The sequence below is a fragment of the Primulina tabacum genome, chromosome 15 (assembly GCF_025594145.1).
Source record: "Primulina tabacum isolate GXHZ01 chromosome 15, ASM2559414v2, whole genome shotgun sequence".
In the NCBI taxonomy this organism is placed as follows: domain Eukaryota; kingdom Viridiplantae; phylum Streptophyta; class Magnoliopsida; order Lamiales; family Gesneriaceae; genus Primulina; species Primulina tabacum.
This window is the reverse complement of record NC_134564.1, coordinates 1,596,696-1,609,783: the sequence shown is the minus strand read 5'-3', so window position 1 is coordinate 1,609,783 and position 13,088 is coordinate 1,596,696. Positions and strand designations below refer to the sequence as shown.

The 13,088-nt window shown below is 32.5% G+C and overlaps 1 protein-coding gene and 1 long non-coding RNA gene across 2 annotated transcripts; one reads left to right on the top strand and one right to left on the bottom strand.

Annotated features, from left to right (window-relative positions):
- The first annotated feature begins 4,767 nt into the window (after positions 1-4,767).
- Positions 4,768-7,943, top strand: LOC142526758 (abscisic acid 8'-hydroxylase CYP707A2-like). The gene is made up of 7 exons (XM_075631330.1): positions 4,768-5,105; positions 5,401-5,719; positions 5,843-6,229; positions 6,362-6,536; positions 6,721-6,827; positions 6,939-7,057; positions 7,394-7,943. Exons 1-7 carry the CDS (start codon positions 4,906-4,908, stop codon positions 7,485-7,487), a joined length of 1,401 nt encoding a protein of 466 aa, XP_075487445.1. The 5' UTR covers positions 4,768-4,905; the 3' UTR covers positions 7,488-7,943.
- A 1,117-nt stretch (positions 7,944-9,060) lies between these two features.
- On the bottom strand, positions 9,061-10,883 carry LOC142526224 (uncharacterized). The gene is made up of 3 exons (XR_012815208.1): positions 10,752-10,883; positions 10,612-10,680; positions 9,061-9,327 (listed from the first exon to the last, which is right to left on the bottom strand). It is a non-coding gene; the product is annotated as an uncharacterized LOC142526224 (long non-coding RNA).
- Positions 10,884-13,088: the final 2,205 nt, after the last annotated feature.

The window sequence follows — 13,088 nt, the reverse complement described above, 5'->3', positions numbered from 1 at the left end:
AAGTATATAATCGAGGTTTACTCAGTAGACATCGGAATGACAATAACCGCAGATTTCATTTTAAAAAATCCGATATTTTGACGCAAAACATATTCAAAATTATTTTATGACAAAACGCTTATTAATTACAAATTTATAGTGAGTGATTCAGTGAATAAGATGAGTGAGACAGGGAGTGGTTTACCTGCTCCTGCCCTATTCTTGATACAACTGTAATTGACACTTAAAAAAGCATTTTAAAAGTGAATTAACTCTATGAATTAGCTAAGGACAAACTCCTAATAAACACAATCATTCAAGATTTTCTTTCTTCTTTTTAAAAATAAAAATGTATTGGATAGAAACATCAAAGGGACCTTTTTGAGTGGCTTCCAACCCATAAGTTGCAACAAAGTTTGTTTTTAGTACTTTAAAGTATTTAATAATTGTAGGTTTGTGGACAGCAGGGTTCATTCTTTTATATATAGATATTTTACTTTTAAAGACATTTTTATACTATTTTTGGTGATCCCTTCTGCATGGAAAACTGAAGGGACCCGAGATTGAAAATACTCATTTCTCGAATCTATATGTTAATAATAAATAAAATCTTTTTTCTCCAATTTTTTTGTAATATTCTACTGCAGTACTCTATGCTATATATACACAATACATTGGTATAGGCCTATCTTTTGGGCTGACCACCCCTTATCCTCCTTGTATTCTTGCAATGATTTATAGGTCGGACAGACAGATGCCTAGGAAATATTAAATTTAAGAATAATTTAACATCATGAATTTCAGGTGCAATCAGAACCCATACTACATAAGGGTCAGATTCTTTTAATTTTCCTTTAAAAAACAAAACCAGGTTGCATGGATTAATTAAAAAATTAATCTTGGAGACAGTATTATATAATTTTCCTCTTCCCTGGTTTTATCATACCGAGAGGAGGAAGGAACTGGTATTGTCTCGCACATAGGTTTGATTCATTAATATAAGATATAACACTACGTTTGTAATATTATAATAATGATCTCCAAGTCTTTCCCTATGAGGTTTTACATTTCAAAAATCATTTACATGTTAAATATAACATGTCCAATGGTGACACAATTTACTATAACGTTTTTCAAAAGAGTAGGTCTCTTATGAGACGATCTCACGAATCTTTATCTGTGAGACGGGTCAACCCTACCGATATTCACAATAAAAAGTAATACTCTTAACATAAAAAGTAATATTTTTTCATAGATGATTCAAATAAGATATTCGTCTCACAAAATATGACTCGTGAGACCGTCTTACACAAGTTTTTGCCTTTTCAAAAATACCCTTCTTAATTGTAAGAATTTTAAATTTATATTTACACACACACATATATATATACATATATATGTATTTTTGATTTCACAGTAATTGTAGTGTTGGCTGTCACAATTGATTTGTCCAGCATCGTTTCGTTGGACGTTTTTGATCACTTGCTGTGTCACACCAGACAACACAATATTTGATTTCCAGACCCAAAAAGTTAGTCCATATCAAATTTGGGACCAACCTAGCTAGCTCATCGACTTCACAATCCTCCCTCTCTGGGAAAAATAAAAAATAACAACAAAAAACAATAAATAATATTTTATAAATTTTGAATTTCAACTGAATCACGTATATTTTTTGTCTTATAATTCGAAACATCTTTTGTCCCTTAAAAAACTTAGAAATAAGACCACAAAAAAAGAAGAAGAAGAGAAAAATATGTCATCCAAAGAGTACTGGGAAAAAGGAAAAGAAGAAAATCTTTGCTTAGATCACAATCTCTTTACAAAAAAATCTATCATCTAAGATGGAAATCCTTGTCAATAATAGCGAGGGCTAAGGTGCTACATGGCAATTCTATGTCAGTTTCATATTGCTTTCTTTCAACAGACAATAGCTGTAACCAAGTATGGGATTTTAATTATTAGCATGCTCAATTATTATATTCAAAAAAAGTTTCGGCTGTCTTTGGTTTTTTTTTTTTTGTCAAAAAAGTATTTTACAAGTGTTGTTGTTATCTTGAATTATATTTCTAACATTATATATAGATAATGCGATATCTATTACATGGTCTTTGATATTTTTCGAAGTGTGCTGCTATCTTGATTTCGTTGAGGTTTTGTGGCTATCTTTCCTAGTCCAAGTGACAACCCAAATAGTAGGGGGACAAACGTTTTGATTGTACATGAAAGAGTGGGTCTCATGTGAGACCGTCTCACAGATACGGATCAACCATACTCATATTCACAATAGAAAGTAATACTCTTAGAATAAAAAATAATATTTTTTCATGGATGACCCAAATAAGAGATTTGTATCACAAATACGATCCGTGAGACCGTCTCATACAAGTTTTTGCCAACATGAAAATATTCAACTTTGTAAATATTCAAGTTGATTGCTCAATTTTGGAAGAAAGATAAGTATAGAAAACAGTTCCTCTTAAGTCAAATTTCACATTTTGTCAAAGTCCACCCTATTAGGGATTGCATCGATGTATTATTGATTTTGAGTCCATTTGTCTTTTTCACAATAGCTACAATTCGACTCTTAGAGGTTATTGATTGAGTAGGGGATGGCATTCTTGGATAAAACGAGAAGTGTGACTTTTGACTTTTATTTCCATTTATATTTAAACTTCGATTTTGAAATAATAAGTAGAATGAGTGTGAATTTTGACATTTATTTCCCCTTATATTTAAAACTTTGATTTTGAAATAATGAGTAGAATGCGTTCGTTTGACATTTCGCCTCTTGAAAAAGTTGAAAATTCCAGTCAAAACGACAAAAGATGGGGCTTTGTGGAAGAGTTCGCAGATGACCTAAAATTCGTTTTGCTATGATTACTACATGCGGGGTGCCCTGAAATTGTTCAAAAAAGCTTATAGCTAGAAGTACATCGCGAGTCATGAAATCTCCAACTTTAATATTTTTCTTGCTATCGTGTATCATGTCATGTATAAGTTAGCATGGTACATAATTCAATGTTTTTTATAACCAGATTGATGATCGAGGTAGTTTTTCTTAAAAAATGATTTATCCGATTTTGAATCGACGAACTGGAAAACTTTTATATTATATAAATAATAATATAATTTAATAATAATATATTTTAAATATAAAGATCTTAAAATGTGTATATAAGTAATAGAAAATATATTTATTCAAGTTTTAAAAAACAACATACATATAAACAAATATAAATAAATCAAACTAATGTCTAATATTACTAAAATAATATTTTTAATAAAATTTAAAATCTAAATAATCATAATATGTAAATATATAAAAATAAAATATAAGAAATAATTATTTTAATAAAATAAAAAAAATAAAAAATGGGTGTCATTTCAAGACTTTAACTGGCTTGGACAGTAAGAACGGTTTATCGGATTGTTCTAGACTGAACTCGTGATCGGTTTTCAATCAAATCGACCAGGTCCGATCCGATTTAAAAAACACTGGTATAACCAACGTATTTGTAATATCTTTTTGAGTAATAAAATTTTGATTGAATGATAAAAAAAAATATGAAAAAATATTAACTTGTGTCTATGTTGAATGAAATATTTTGTTAAATATATCTTGTGATTGTTGAAAATATTATGGAGATATAGAAAAATATTATCTTGATTGATATGAGAAAATATGATGTAAAGTTTGAAAATATAGTGTTTATCCTAATATAATGAGGTCTTCTATAAAAAGAAGTGTTCATTCATTTTGAAGATCATTGATGGTGTCCATGTGCACCGAGAGAGATCGACTTTCATTGTCAAATTTTTCTGAGTAAATTTCATACATACTCTGGCGTAGACGATGCTTAAATCATTATGAGAAAACATCAGTTGGAGTGCACGACTTTTGGTGAAGAAAAACGTCTATTATTCATTTTTATCGCGACAACTACTACTACAAAACTCAATCAGTTTCACCTTATTCATTCTGATTTTGAGGTTTAAAATTGCTGGTGAAACACATATACACGAAGACTTGTGATTCATTCCTTGAGAGAAGAAGGTGATGTTCTCGGAAGAAAACAATCTGAGTTCGATTGAAGCGTCGTTGAAGACGAGTGATACTTGCCAAGTAAAATCCGCTGGATGTATTCATAAAAAAAAAATGTCATTGGAAAGAGGTAGTTTTTTATTTAAATAAATCCTTGTATGATTGTAACAATATTGAAGTTTAATGGATTTGCTTGATATTCAATCGTGACTCCGTGGACGAAGACCGGTTGGACCGAACCATGTTAAAATTATGTGTATTTTATTTTACTTTCAGTTTTATTTTGTTTATTAAGTGGACTAATCTTAAAAACTAAGCAAAATAAAAGAAAATCGGATCATAACATCTTGCCCATAACAGCGAATTTTCCATGTATATGCACGTACGTCTTAAGATTAATAAACATAAACAGGTATTTTTAATATTCAATTTAACAGGAAGTAAATACTAACCCCAAAGTTCATAATATTGTACGGAAGCTACGACTCTTCCCACTATTTTGTGATATCCTTAAAAAAAGGGTGGTTTCCTCCCACCTCTCTTTCATGACCGATGAAGCAGTTCATTGTCAACCAATAACTCCCCAACATACCCTTTCTCTTTTCGAACTCAATATGACACGTGTCCACCTTTCTCTCTCATCGTATGCATGCCTATAATCTCTCTTCATGTGTCCTCTCTCTACTCTTACCGATTCATGAGCTGGAGCAGATTCCATATGGTACGGGCCTATAAATACCCCTTAAACACACTTCATTTCTCCACAGAATATAACATCTTTATTTCATTTGCCTCGACCTGAAACCAAGGAAAAGATCGCCAATTTCTCACTGCTGTACTTCTACCAGTATTTAGGAATCCGTCGCAGCACAAGCAAATAAATGGAATCTATTTCCTTGTGTTTCTTGATGCTAGTCTTGGTTTTCTTGTTCTCTGTCCTAAATTACATCTTCAAAGTCCTGAAAATTGGACATGTTCAATTGCCACTTCCACCAGGAACAATGGGTTGGCCTTATATTGGTGAAACCTTCCAATTATACTCACAAAACCCAAATGTTTTCTTTGCGTCAAAGGTCAAGAAGTAAGTTCAATTTCCTTCTAGCAAGAGATGGATCCAACTGGAACAAGGGGGGGGAGGTCGTCCCTTATCAAGCTGAAAAATTGATTACAAGTTGTTTGTTTTAAAATTCAAATTCCTCTCTCGGCCTAATCCCCCCCTCTGAAGTTCCTGGGTTCAGAGGGTCCATCCTGTTTTCAGACCCTCGGTGGAGCTCGAATTCAAGAACTCGTTATGCCACCACTAAGAAATTAGAAATTCACACTTTTTTAAGGTTGAATATTTTCTGATATGGCTACTTGATTTTATTTTTTTATAGGTACGGTTCAATATTCAAGACTCACATCCTGGGATGTCAGTGTGTGATGATTGCAAGTCCAGAAGCAGCGAAGGTTGTATTAGTTTCCAAAGCTCACCTCTTTAAGCCCACATTTCCAGCCAGCAAGGAGAGAATGTTAGGCAAACAGGCCATATTCTTCCATCAAGGAGAGTACCACATGAAGCTTAGAAAACTCGTCCTCCGCGCATTCATGCCTGAAGCAATCAAGAATATCATGCCAGATATCGAATCATTAGCCATTAGTTCACTCAAGTCGTGGGAAGGAAAATTGATAACAACTTATCAAGAGATGAAAACAGTATGTTACACTTTCTAAATAAACACTGAACGAAAACAATGACACAAAAAAAAAATTTCCCCTGTTTCTACTACTAAACAACTTGAAATCTTGATACTGATAATTTTCAATTGATTGTTTCAGTACACATTCAATGTGGCATTATTGTCAATCTTTGGAAAAGACGAAGTACTGTACAGAGAAGATCTAAAGAGGTGTTATTACATTCTTGAAAAGGGATACAATTCGATGCCAATCAATGTTCCTGGAACACTTTTTCACAATGCAATGAAAGCTAGAAAGGAATTGGCACAGATCTTGGCCAAAATTCTGTCGCTTAGGAGACAAATGAAACATAATCACACGGATTTACTCGGATCATTCATGGGGGAGACAGAAGGACTAACTGATGAGCAAATTGCAGACAATATCATAGGTGTAATCTTTGCTGCCCGTGACACAACTGCTAGTGTTCTAACATGGATTATTAAGTACCTTGCCGAAAATCCAAGTGTTCTCCAAGCTGTCACGGTAAGATTCCATAACAGGAAAAAATATCAGTTCTTTTAACGATGGTTTCATCATAGGATTCAAGATGCATAATCTGATCAAAATGTTAAGAAAAAACTTGTTTCATTCCCTGCATGTTTCTTGACTTTACAGGAAGAGCAAGAGGCTATAAAGAAGTACAAAGAAGAGTGTGGAGAAGAGAAGGTTTTGAAGTGGGCAGACACCAAGAAAATGCCAATCACTACAAGGGTCGTCCAAGAAACACTTAGAGTTGCCTCTATTTTATCTTTTACATTCAGAGAAGCTGTTGAAGATGTCGAGTTTAATGGTGAGTAAAGTTGAAATGAAATATTTCTCTAAAACATGAGGAGAATGGAACTTAAATCTAAGTGTGTTTTGATAAACAGATCCCCTAATCTGACCGGCCAATTTGATGGGCACCCTTTTGTTTTATATCTTTAATATTCTTGAATGTATGTTCTGACCATTTTCTTCTTTGAATTTTTTTGTAGGCTATATCATTCCAAAAGGGTGGAAAGTGTTGCCACTTTTTAGGAACATACATCACAGCCCAGAGAATTTCTCTGACCCGGAGAAGTTTGATCCTTCAAGATTCGAGGTAAATATCATACACACAAAATATCGTTGATTTTTGTAAAATGTGGTGTCATCGAATCTTAGTATATTCTCATCTTCCATGATCTAATTGCCCATACTTTCAACGATACAGGCACCTCCAAAACCCAATAGTTTCATGCCGTTTGGCAATGGCACCCACTCATGTCCTGGAAATGAGTTGGCCAAGCTAGAGATTTTGGTCCTTGTACACCATCTCAGTACCAAGTACAGGTGAGACAGCCTTAAAACCAATTTCATAACATCCAACATCTAATCAAAAATCAACTTCCAAACAGAAACTTCGAACCTGTCCCGCTTTTGTTGTAACCTCAAGAGCGGTGCATGTTTGAAAACCACAAATATGCTATATATCAATTCTGATTGGAAATATCTTGTACGCACCAGTTCTATATGTGGCTGAAATTCAACCATATCAAGACTGTGAGCATAGAGTAGGATTTCTCCTTTTCATATGTGGTGGGAATTTCGTTCCTAAAAATAGCATGTCATATAATTATCTTCTAAATCATTGAGTTGGTTCCAATCTTTCGATCTTGATTCTTGCAGGTGGTCTATGATTGGCCCACAAAATGGAATCCAGTATGGACCTTTTGCTCTTCCCCAGAATGGATTGCCAATCAAACTCTCACTCAAAATATAGGAATTGATAACAGAAGCCCATTACTATTTACCCAAGCATACAAAGAATATCATAGAACCAAAAAGTTACATTCTATTCTATTGGATCATGGAGTCCATGTTAATGTACACGGGATGCACATTAATTGTATATGATCGAGCATCAACAAAGTGCACAAGTAAAGCTCAGTCTCAGGAGGTGGAATGTACCAACTAGAGAGCACTTCTGATGGGAAACAGCACAGCAAAAGCTAATTGTGCAAAAATTTTCGATAGATACCACCGATTTTGAAGGACGCGGCTAAGGTTTAAGCGACATTCTTTCAGATCGAGGACGAGAGACTTGAGGATAGGCATAGATCTATGAATTACATAGTTAGCAATATTCTTTTTATGTCCCTTTGCTGTTTGATTAGTCAGATCCATGTAAAAAGTCCGTAAGGCAAATAATGAAAATCTTGAAAATTATGTTCCCATCCACTCCCTAAACTCATTTGAAGTATCACAATTAATTTTCTTAGCATTATTACTTATTAGTAACATGAGCAGCACAAAATCTTAAAGAATAAAATTACCACATATGGCCAGTAGTCAATATAAGAAGAAACATAGTGCAATACAACATGCACAAATTTGTCAATTGATAGAACACATGATAAGCTTTGCTAACAAATGAATATTGTAGAAAGATTCCAACAATCATAATTAGTATCGACAGCAGTTAAACGAGATTTACCACTTTTAGGAATAAAGCACTTACAGCCAACCAAAGGAATCGTTTTTTTTTGTATGTGAATAAATAAAATAAAATTAAAAATAAAGCTGAAAATGTACTCTGGTAAGTGAAACCTACATAATATCCACGTCTTGCTGTATCAAATGTCAAAAGCTCTATTTGGCAAAGTATATCAGATAAAAACACAGGAAAAATCTAGCAAAAACAATCCCCTTTCAATTGGGTTATAATTATTGTTAATTTTTTATATTATTTTTTTTTACGTTCAATTGAGTTATTTGAGTAATTACAGATTGTCCGCCTGATTATACTTATTTGCATTCAAGTGTCTCCTTATGGCCAGTTGACTCCCCAAACGTCAAGTGCTCCCATGTAAATCAGCCATAATCAAATTATGATTTAATGTTTTTTATTAAAGTCAACTCAATTATATTGTTTGTATCAAATATCGATACTTAAGTTCTGTCATAAGAATATTTATCACGTACCAACACGTTTTGTATTCAATAAAATAATCGGATAGAACAGCTAAGTCCACGCCACAAAACTTAGACCTAACTAAGTTTTAGTAAGAATATTTTAGTAAAAAATAAGCTTTTTTTATGTTCATTTTAGACATTAGGCCTCTTTATAATCATCAAATAATCCATGTAATTTCCACCTCCATCACATTGAGAAAAGTCAAATGATTTTTAATTAATGTTTCTCTTCCTCATCTTGTTAATTAACGAATAATGGTGAGCTAGCAATATGATCTCACTAATAAACAAAGCTTTATATAAATATGAATCAACTCCCAGATCTCGAGTATTTTAATAATTTGACAAATTTATATACAGGGAGACAAAGTGAGGAGAGACCCTTTATTTATCTATTTCTTTCTTTTGCATTAGTTCCTCATACGGTTAAGTCCTTTCCCTCTTATCTTTTTCTTCAATTTTTGTTGTACAAGATGAAATTTTGTGCAGTAGTTTATAGCCCTTTATGGCTAAAAGCCCTGAATCCACCGCAGATGAAGTTCTCATGCCGAAAACGACTTGCAACGAAAGGCAAGTAAATGGATGTTCTATGACTTCTTACAGTAAACCCGTTGTCTATGAACGGATCAAAACAAGATTGTGCTGAGCTAGACATAAAGAAGTCACAAGTAGTGAAACAAAAAAATGACAAGTCAACTTCAGACGATACTCTAAATCTAAAACAATAAAGAATAATAACGAGAACGATAAAAAACGTGTGAGGCTAAAAAATGGCTATAATGTTAAAAGTCAAATAGCAGTGGATATTGCAATCAAATAAGCCTACACCACATGAAATCTAAATTCATGAACAAGAAAGTCAAAAAACGAGTAGGGCCTATTTAAACGTCATTTGAAATTGTTAGTATGTCTGACGGTAACTAACACATGGAGTCGAACATTTTTTTAAAATTGTAAACTTTAACTAAGTCGACCTGAGTGAAATGAAATCCACCGGCCTTCGTAGATGGGAAGCTATGGGTTGTTTCGTACAAGGTACTAAAGTCCTTAGGGAAGTAAGCCAATGTTTCGTGGATTCTTTCTAAGCTAGGTAGGCAGAGCGATCAATGAATGAGAAGATTGAAAAAAAAAGAGTAAAATTCAAGATAAATTTCATTATGCAAGGACTCTGGATCCAACGATGTTCGATCCATCGAGTTCGTATCCTCCGAGTATAGCATAAAAAGTGCATCAAAGATTTCTCTTCCACCAAATCCAGCCTTACTTTTGGCCTAATTCTACCTCTAACGATTATACTCGCTGAAAATCAAGAAGCATTCAAAATGGGCTGATTTGGGCCCCCACACAGCAGGACCAAATCTCCCGAAGACTATAATATCAGTGAATCTTGACAATATAATAGCTATGGAAAATAAATACTGATATCATCTTCCAACCCAAAACTCTATTTTAAAGCAATTCTATTTTAAAATAGTGCAGTTTCTGCATCATATACAATATTCATCTCAAACCATCTACTTCAAATCTTACTCTAAAAAAGAATATTCTTTTTTATTTGATTTATTTAATTATTTTAAATATATTATTATTTAAAGATATGTAATTATTAAAATAATATATTATTATTATTATATAAATAATATTTATAATTTTTAATATTAATATTTACAATTAAAAAAAAAATTTTAAAAATAGAGCTCGGCGCCAAATTGGCGCAGAGCTCCAGAGGGGAAAATGGCGTGAATCCTGCAAGGGTTGAAGATGCCCTGGGCTACATAAAACAATACTGATGTCCATATACTTACAAGAGATTGTTTAGCATGAATCAGCAATTTATAGCACACAGACTTGTAAACTAATAAGAATCAGAACAAATCCAAATGTATTGAGTAACTGAGGCAATAATCGATACGAAAACCAACAAAAAATACCTGAATAAAGAGGCGATTGAGCCAATCCAACTCCGCTGCAGCAAAACTTGGAGAATCTTTCTGTACATCCTTCAATTGTGCAAAAAGTTAAATAAATCATCAGCGAATAAAAATGTTAAAACGAAGACAAAAATCAAAACCTTTACGAGCGGGCAATCGATAAGGAGCGGATCCAGACTCGGAGACAGGTCATTTCCCATTAGCTCCAATTGAAGCAGAGGGACAAGGAACCCGGAGAGGCGGGAGAACTGAAATCAAAGGGTGTCCATTTTGGGCCCAACCAGGCTAACGTATGGTCCTTCATTATGGGTCGGGAAGTTGGGCCCAGAAAACCCACACACTGATGATAAAGATTAAAGAGACAGCTAATATTTCGATGCACAAAATACTTATAAATGAAGTATTGTAAAATGACTTATTGGTATAAATCCATGTAAGAAATCAATTTTTCTCCAAATTTTGTGAGACGATCTCACAAATATTTATCTGTGGGACGAAGTCAACCATACTGATATTTACAATAAAAAATAATGATCTTAGCATAAAAGATAATACTTTTTCATGGATGACTCAACCCAAATAAGATATATTTTTCATAAAATACAACTCGTGAGACCGTCTCACTTAAGTTTTTGTCAATTTTAATAACTTTTTAAGTTCTATTACCATTATTATATTCAACTAGATATATTTTATTCAATATTATTTTATTATTATACATTTTTTAAAAAAATTAATATATCCAATTATAACATATTATAAAATATTTATAAAGATATAATAAAATAATATTTTTTCCCTATCTACATTATAGTATTATACTTATATATTAATAAAATTACGACTCAATAGATATCATACACTATGTACAAAAACTTTCGGAGACAACGAATGAGATTCATGTGCCACAATGTCAGTATTCCAATTATTACGTCCAGAAGTTTTTTCCGGGATATTTGTTTTTATTATTTACTTATTATCAAAAAATTAATATCAGTTTTTTTTTAAATTAAAACTCATAAATTTATTGATTAAAATTATCTATTAGAGCATCTCCAACACATCTCTATTTTAGAATGAAATCTCCAAAATAGAGTATGGGTTGTGCTCCAACCCAACTCCAAATGCAATCTTCATTTTGGAGATTGAAACTTTGAAAAATCACTGTTCATTTGAAGATTAATATGGAGATTCCACCAAATTACTGAAATGTCATCGTAAGAATTGCAAAATAGTTCTTTTGTATTTTTATGTATTTATTTTGCTCCATTTTATGTTATTATATTTCAAATTATTTAATTAATTAATTTTAATGTTAAATAATTTTTATACTTAGTTAATTTATTTTAATTGTTTTATTATTTTCATGAATTAATTACAAGTCTATTGTTTATAATAATCATGAAATGAAAATAATAAACAAGATAATGATCACAAAAATTAATAACATAATTTATTAGAAACACTTATTGTCTATTTAATTTATTTAACTTGATAAACATGCGATTTTTTTTTTATGATAAACAGTTCTCCTTTTTTATTGTATTATGTTTATCGAATTAATTAAGTTCGGTTATATAATACATTATGTAATTATATAATTATATGTGTGTGTCTTTGAAAATGAAAAAAAAATGGAGTGTTTTGAAATATTTTTAGAGGATATGGGTTGGAGAAGGTTTTTAAAAATAGAGATCACTGATCTCTATTTTAGAGAATAGATGATAAAAAATAGAGGATATGGGTTGGAGATGGCCTTACAAGCTTAACCAACCAAGAAGAAACTCCTCATTCACCTAAACAAATGGTGAAGGGGAAAACAAAACCAAACAAGTAATATTATGAGCAAGATTATTCAACGAGCGACAAACATACAAGCAAGTTTTTACCTTATTTTTTTTACTCCTTCAAATACCATAACTAATCCATATATGTACAACATTAGCGCACACACAATACATATGCCCTATTACTAGTTTACAATCAGTGAATACTTCATTCCCGTCATCCAACAATTCGAACCAAACGAATGGTATATCGTCTAAGGGAAAAAAATAAATCTTCAAAATAAGGACAAGCGACGTTTCTATTGTAATAATTTTAAATCAGTGGTAAAACGTTGAACAAAGCAACGTTTCTACTGCCTCAAAAAATTCAATCCTCGCCGTACTTTCTACTCACAGTATCCTCTCTAGTAAACAATACAAAGTGCACCTGCTTTTTGTCAACAGAAACTGGGTTTTAACCAATTCGGCTCCGGTGACTTCTTCAAGCTCATATCCACGCTGCTGTAGAACAGTTGAGTTCGACGCCAACATTTCTTCAATCAATGATTGGCATTGCAGCAAGCAAGAGGTTACCGGTCTGGAAAGTACAGTTGGTGTCACTGTCCCGGGACGGGGGTTGGTTGACACCTGGCGTTGCTCTCAAATTTACATTCGAAAACAACAAGCCTCAGAAGTACAAAATTCAGAAAC

Excerpts from the sequence above, each read along its gene's own strand:
- LOC142526758 (XM_075631330.1), top strand. The coding sequence starts at position 4,906 with ATGGAATCTATTTCCTTGTGTTTCTTGATGCTAGTCTTGGTTTTCTTG. Across the intron at positions 5,106-5,400 it reads TTTGCGTCAAAGGTCAAGAA|GTACGGTTCAATATTCAAGA; the intron begins GTAAGTTCAATT and ends ATTTTTTTATAG. Across the intron at positions 6,230-6,361 it reads GTGTTCTCCAAGCTGTCACG|GAAGAGCAAGAGGCTATAAA; the intron begins GTAAGATTCCAT and ends TTGACTTTACAG.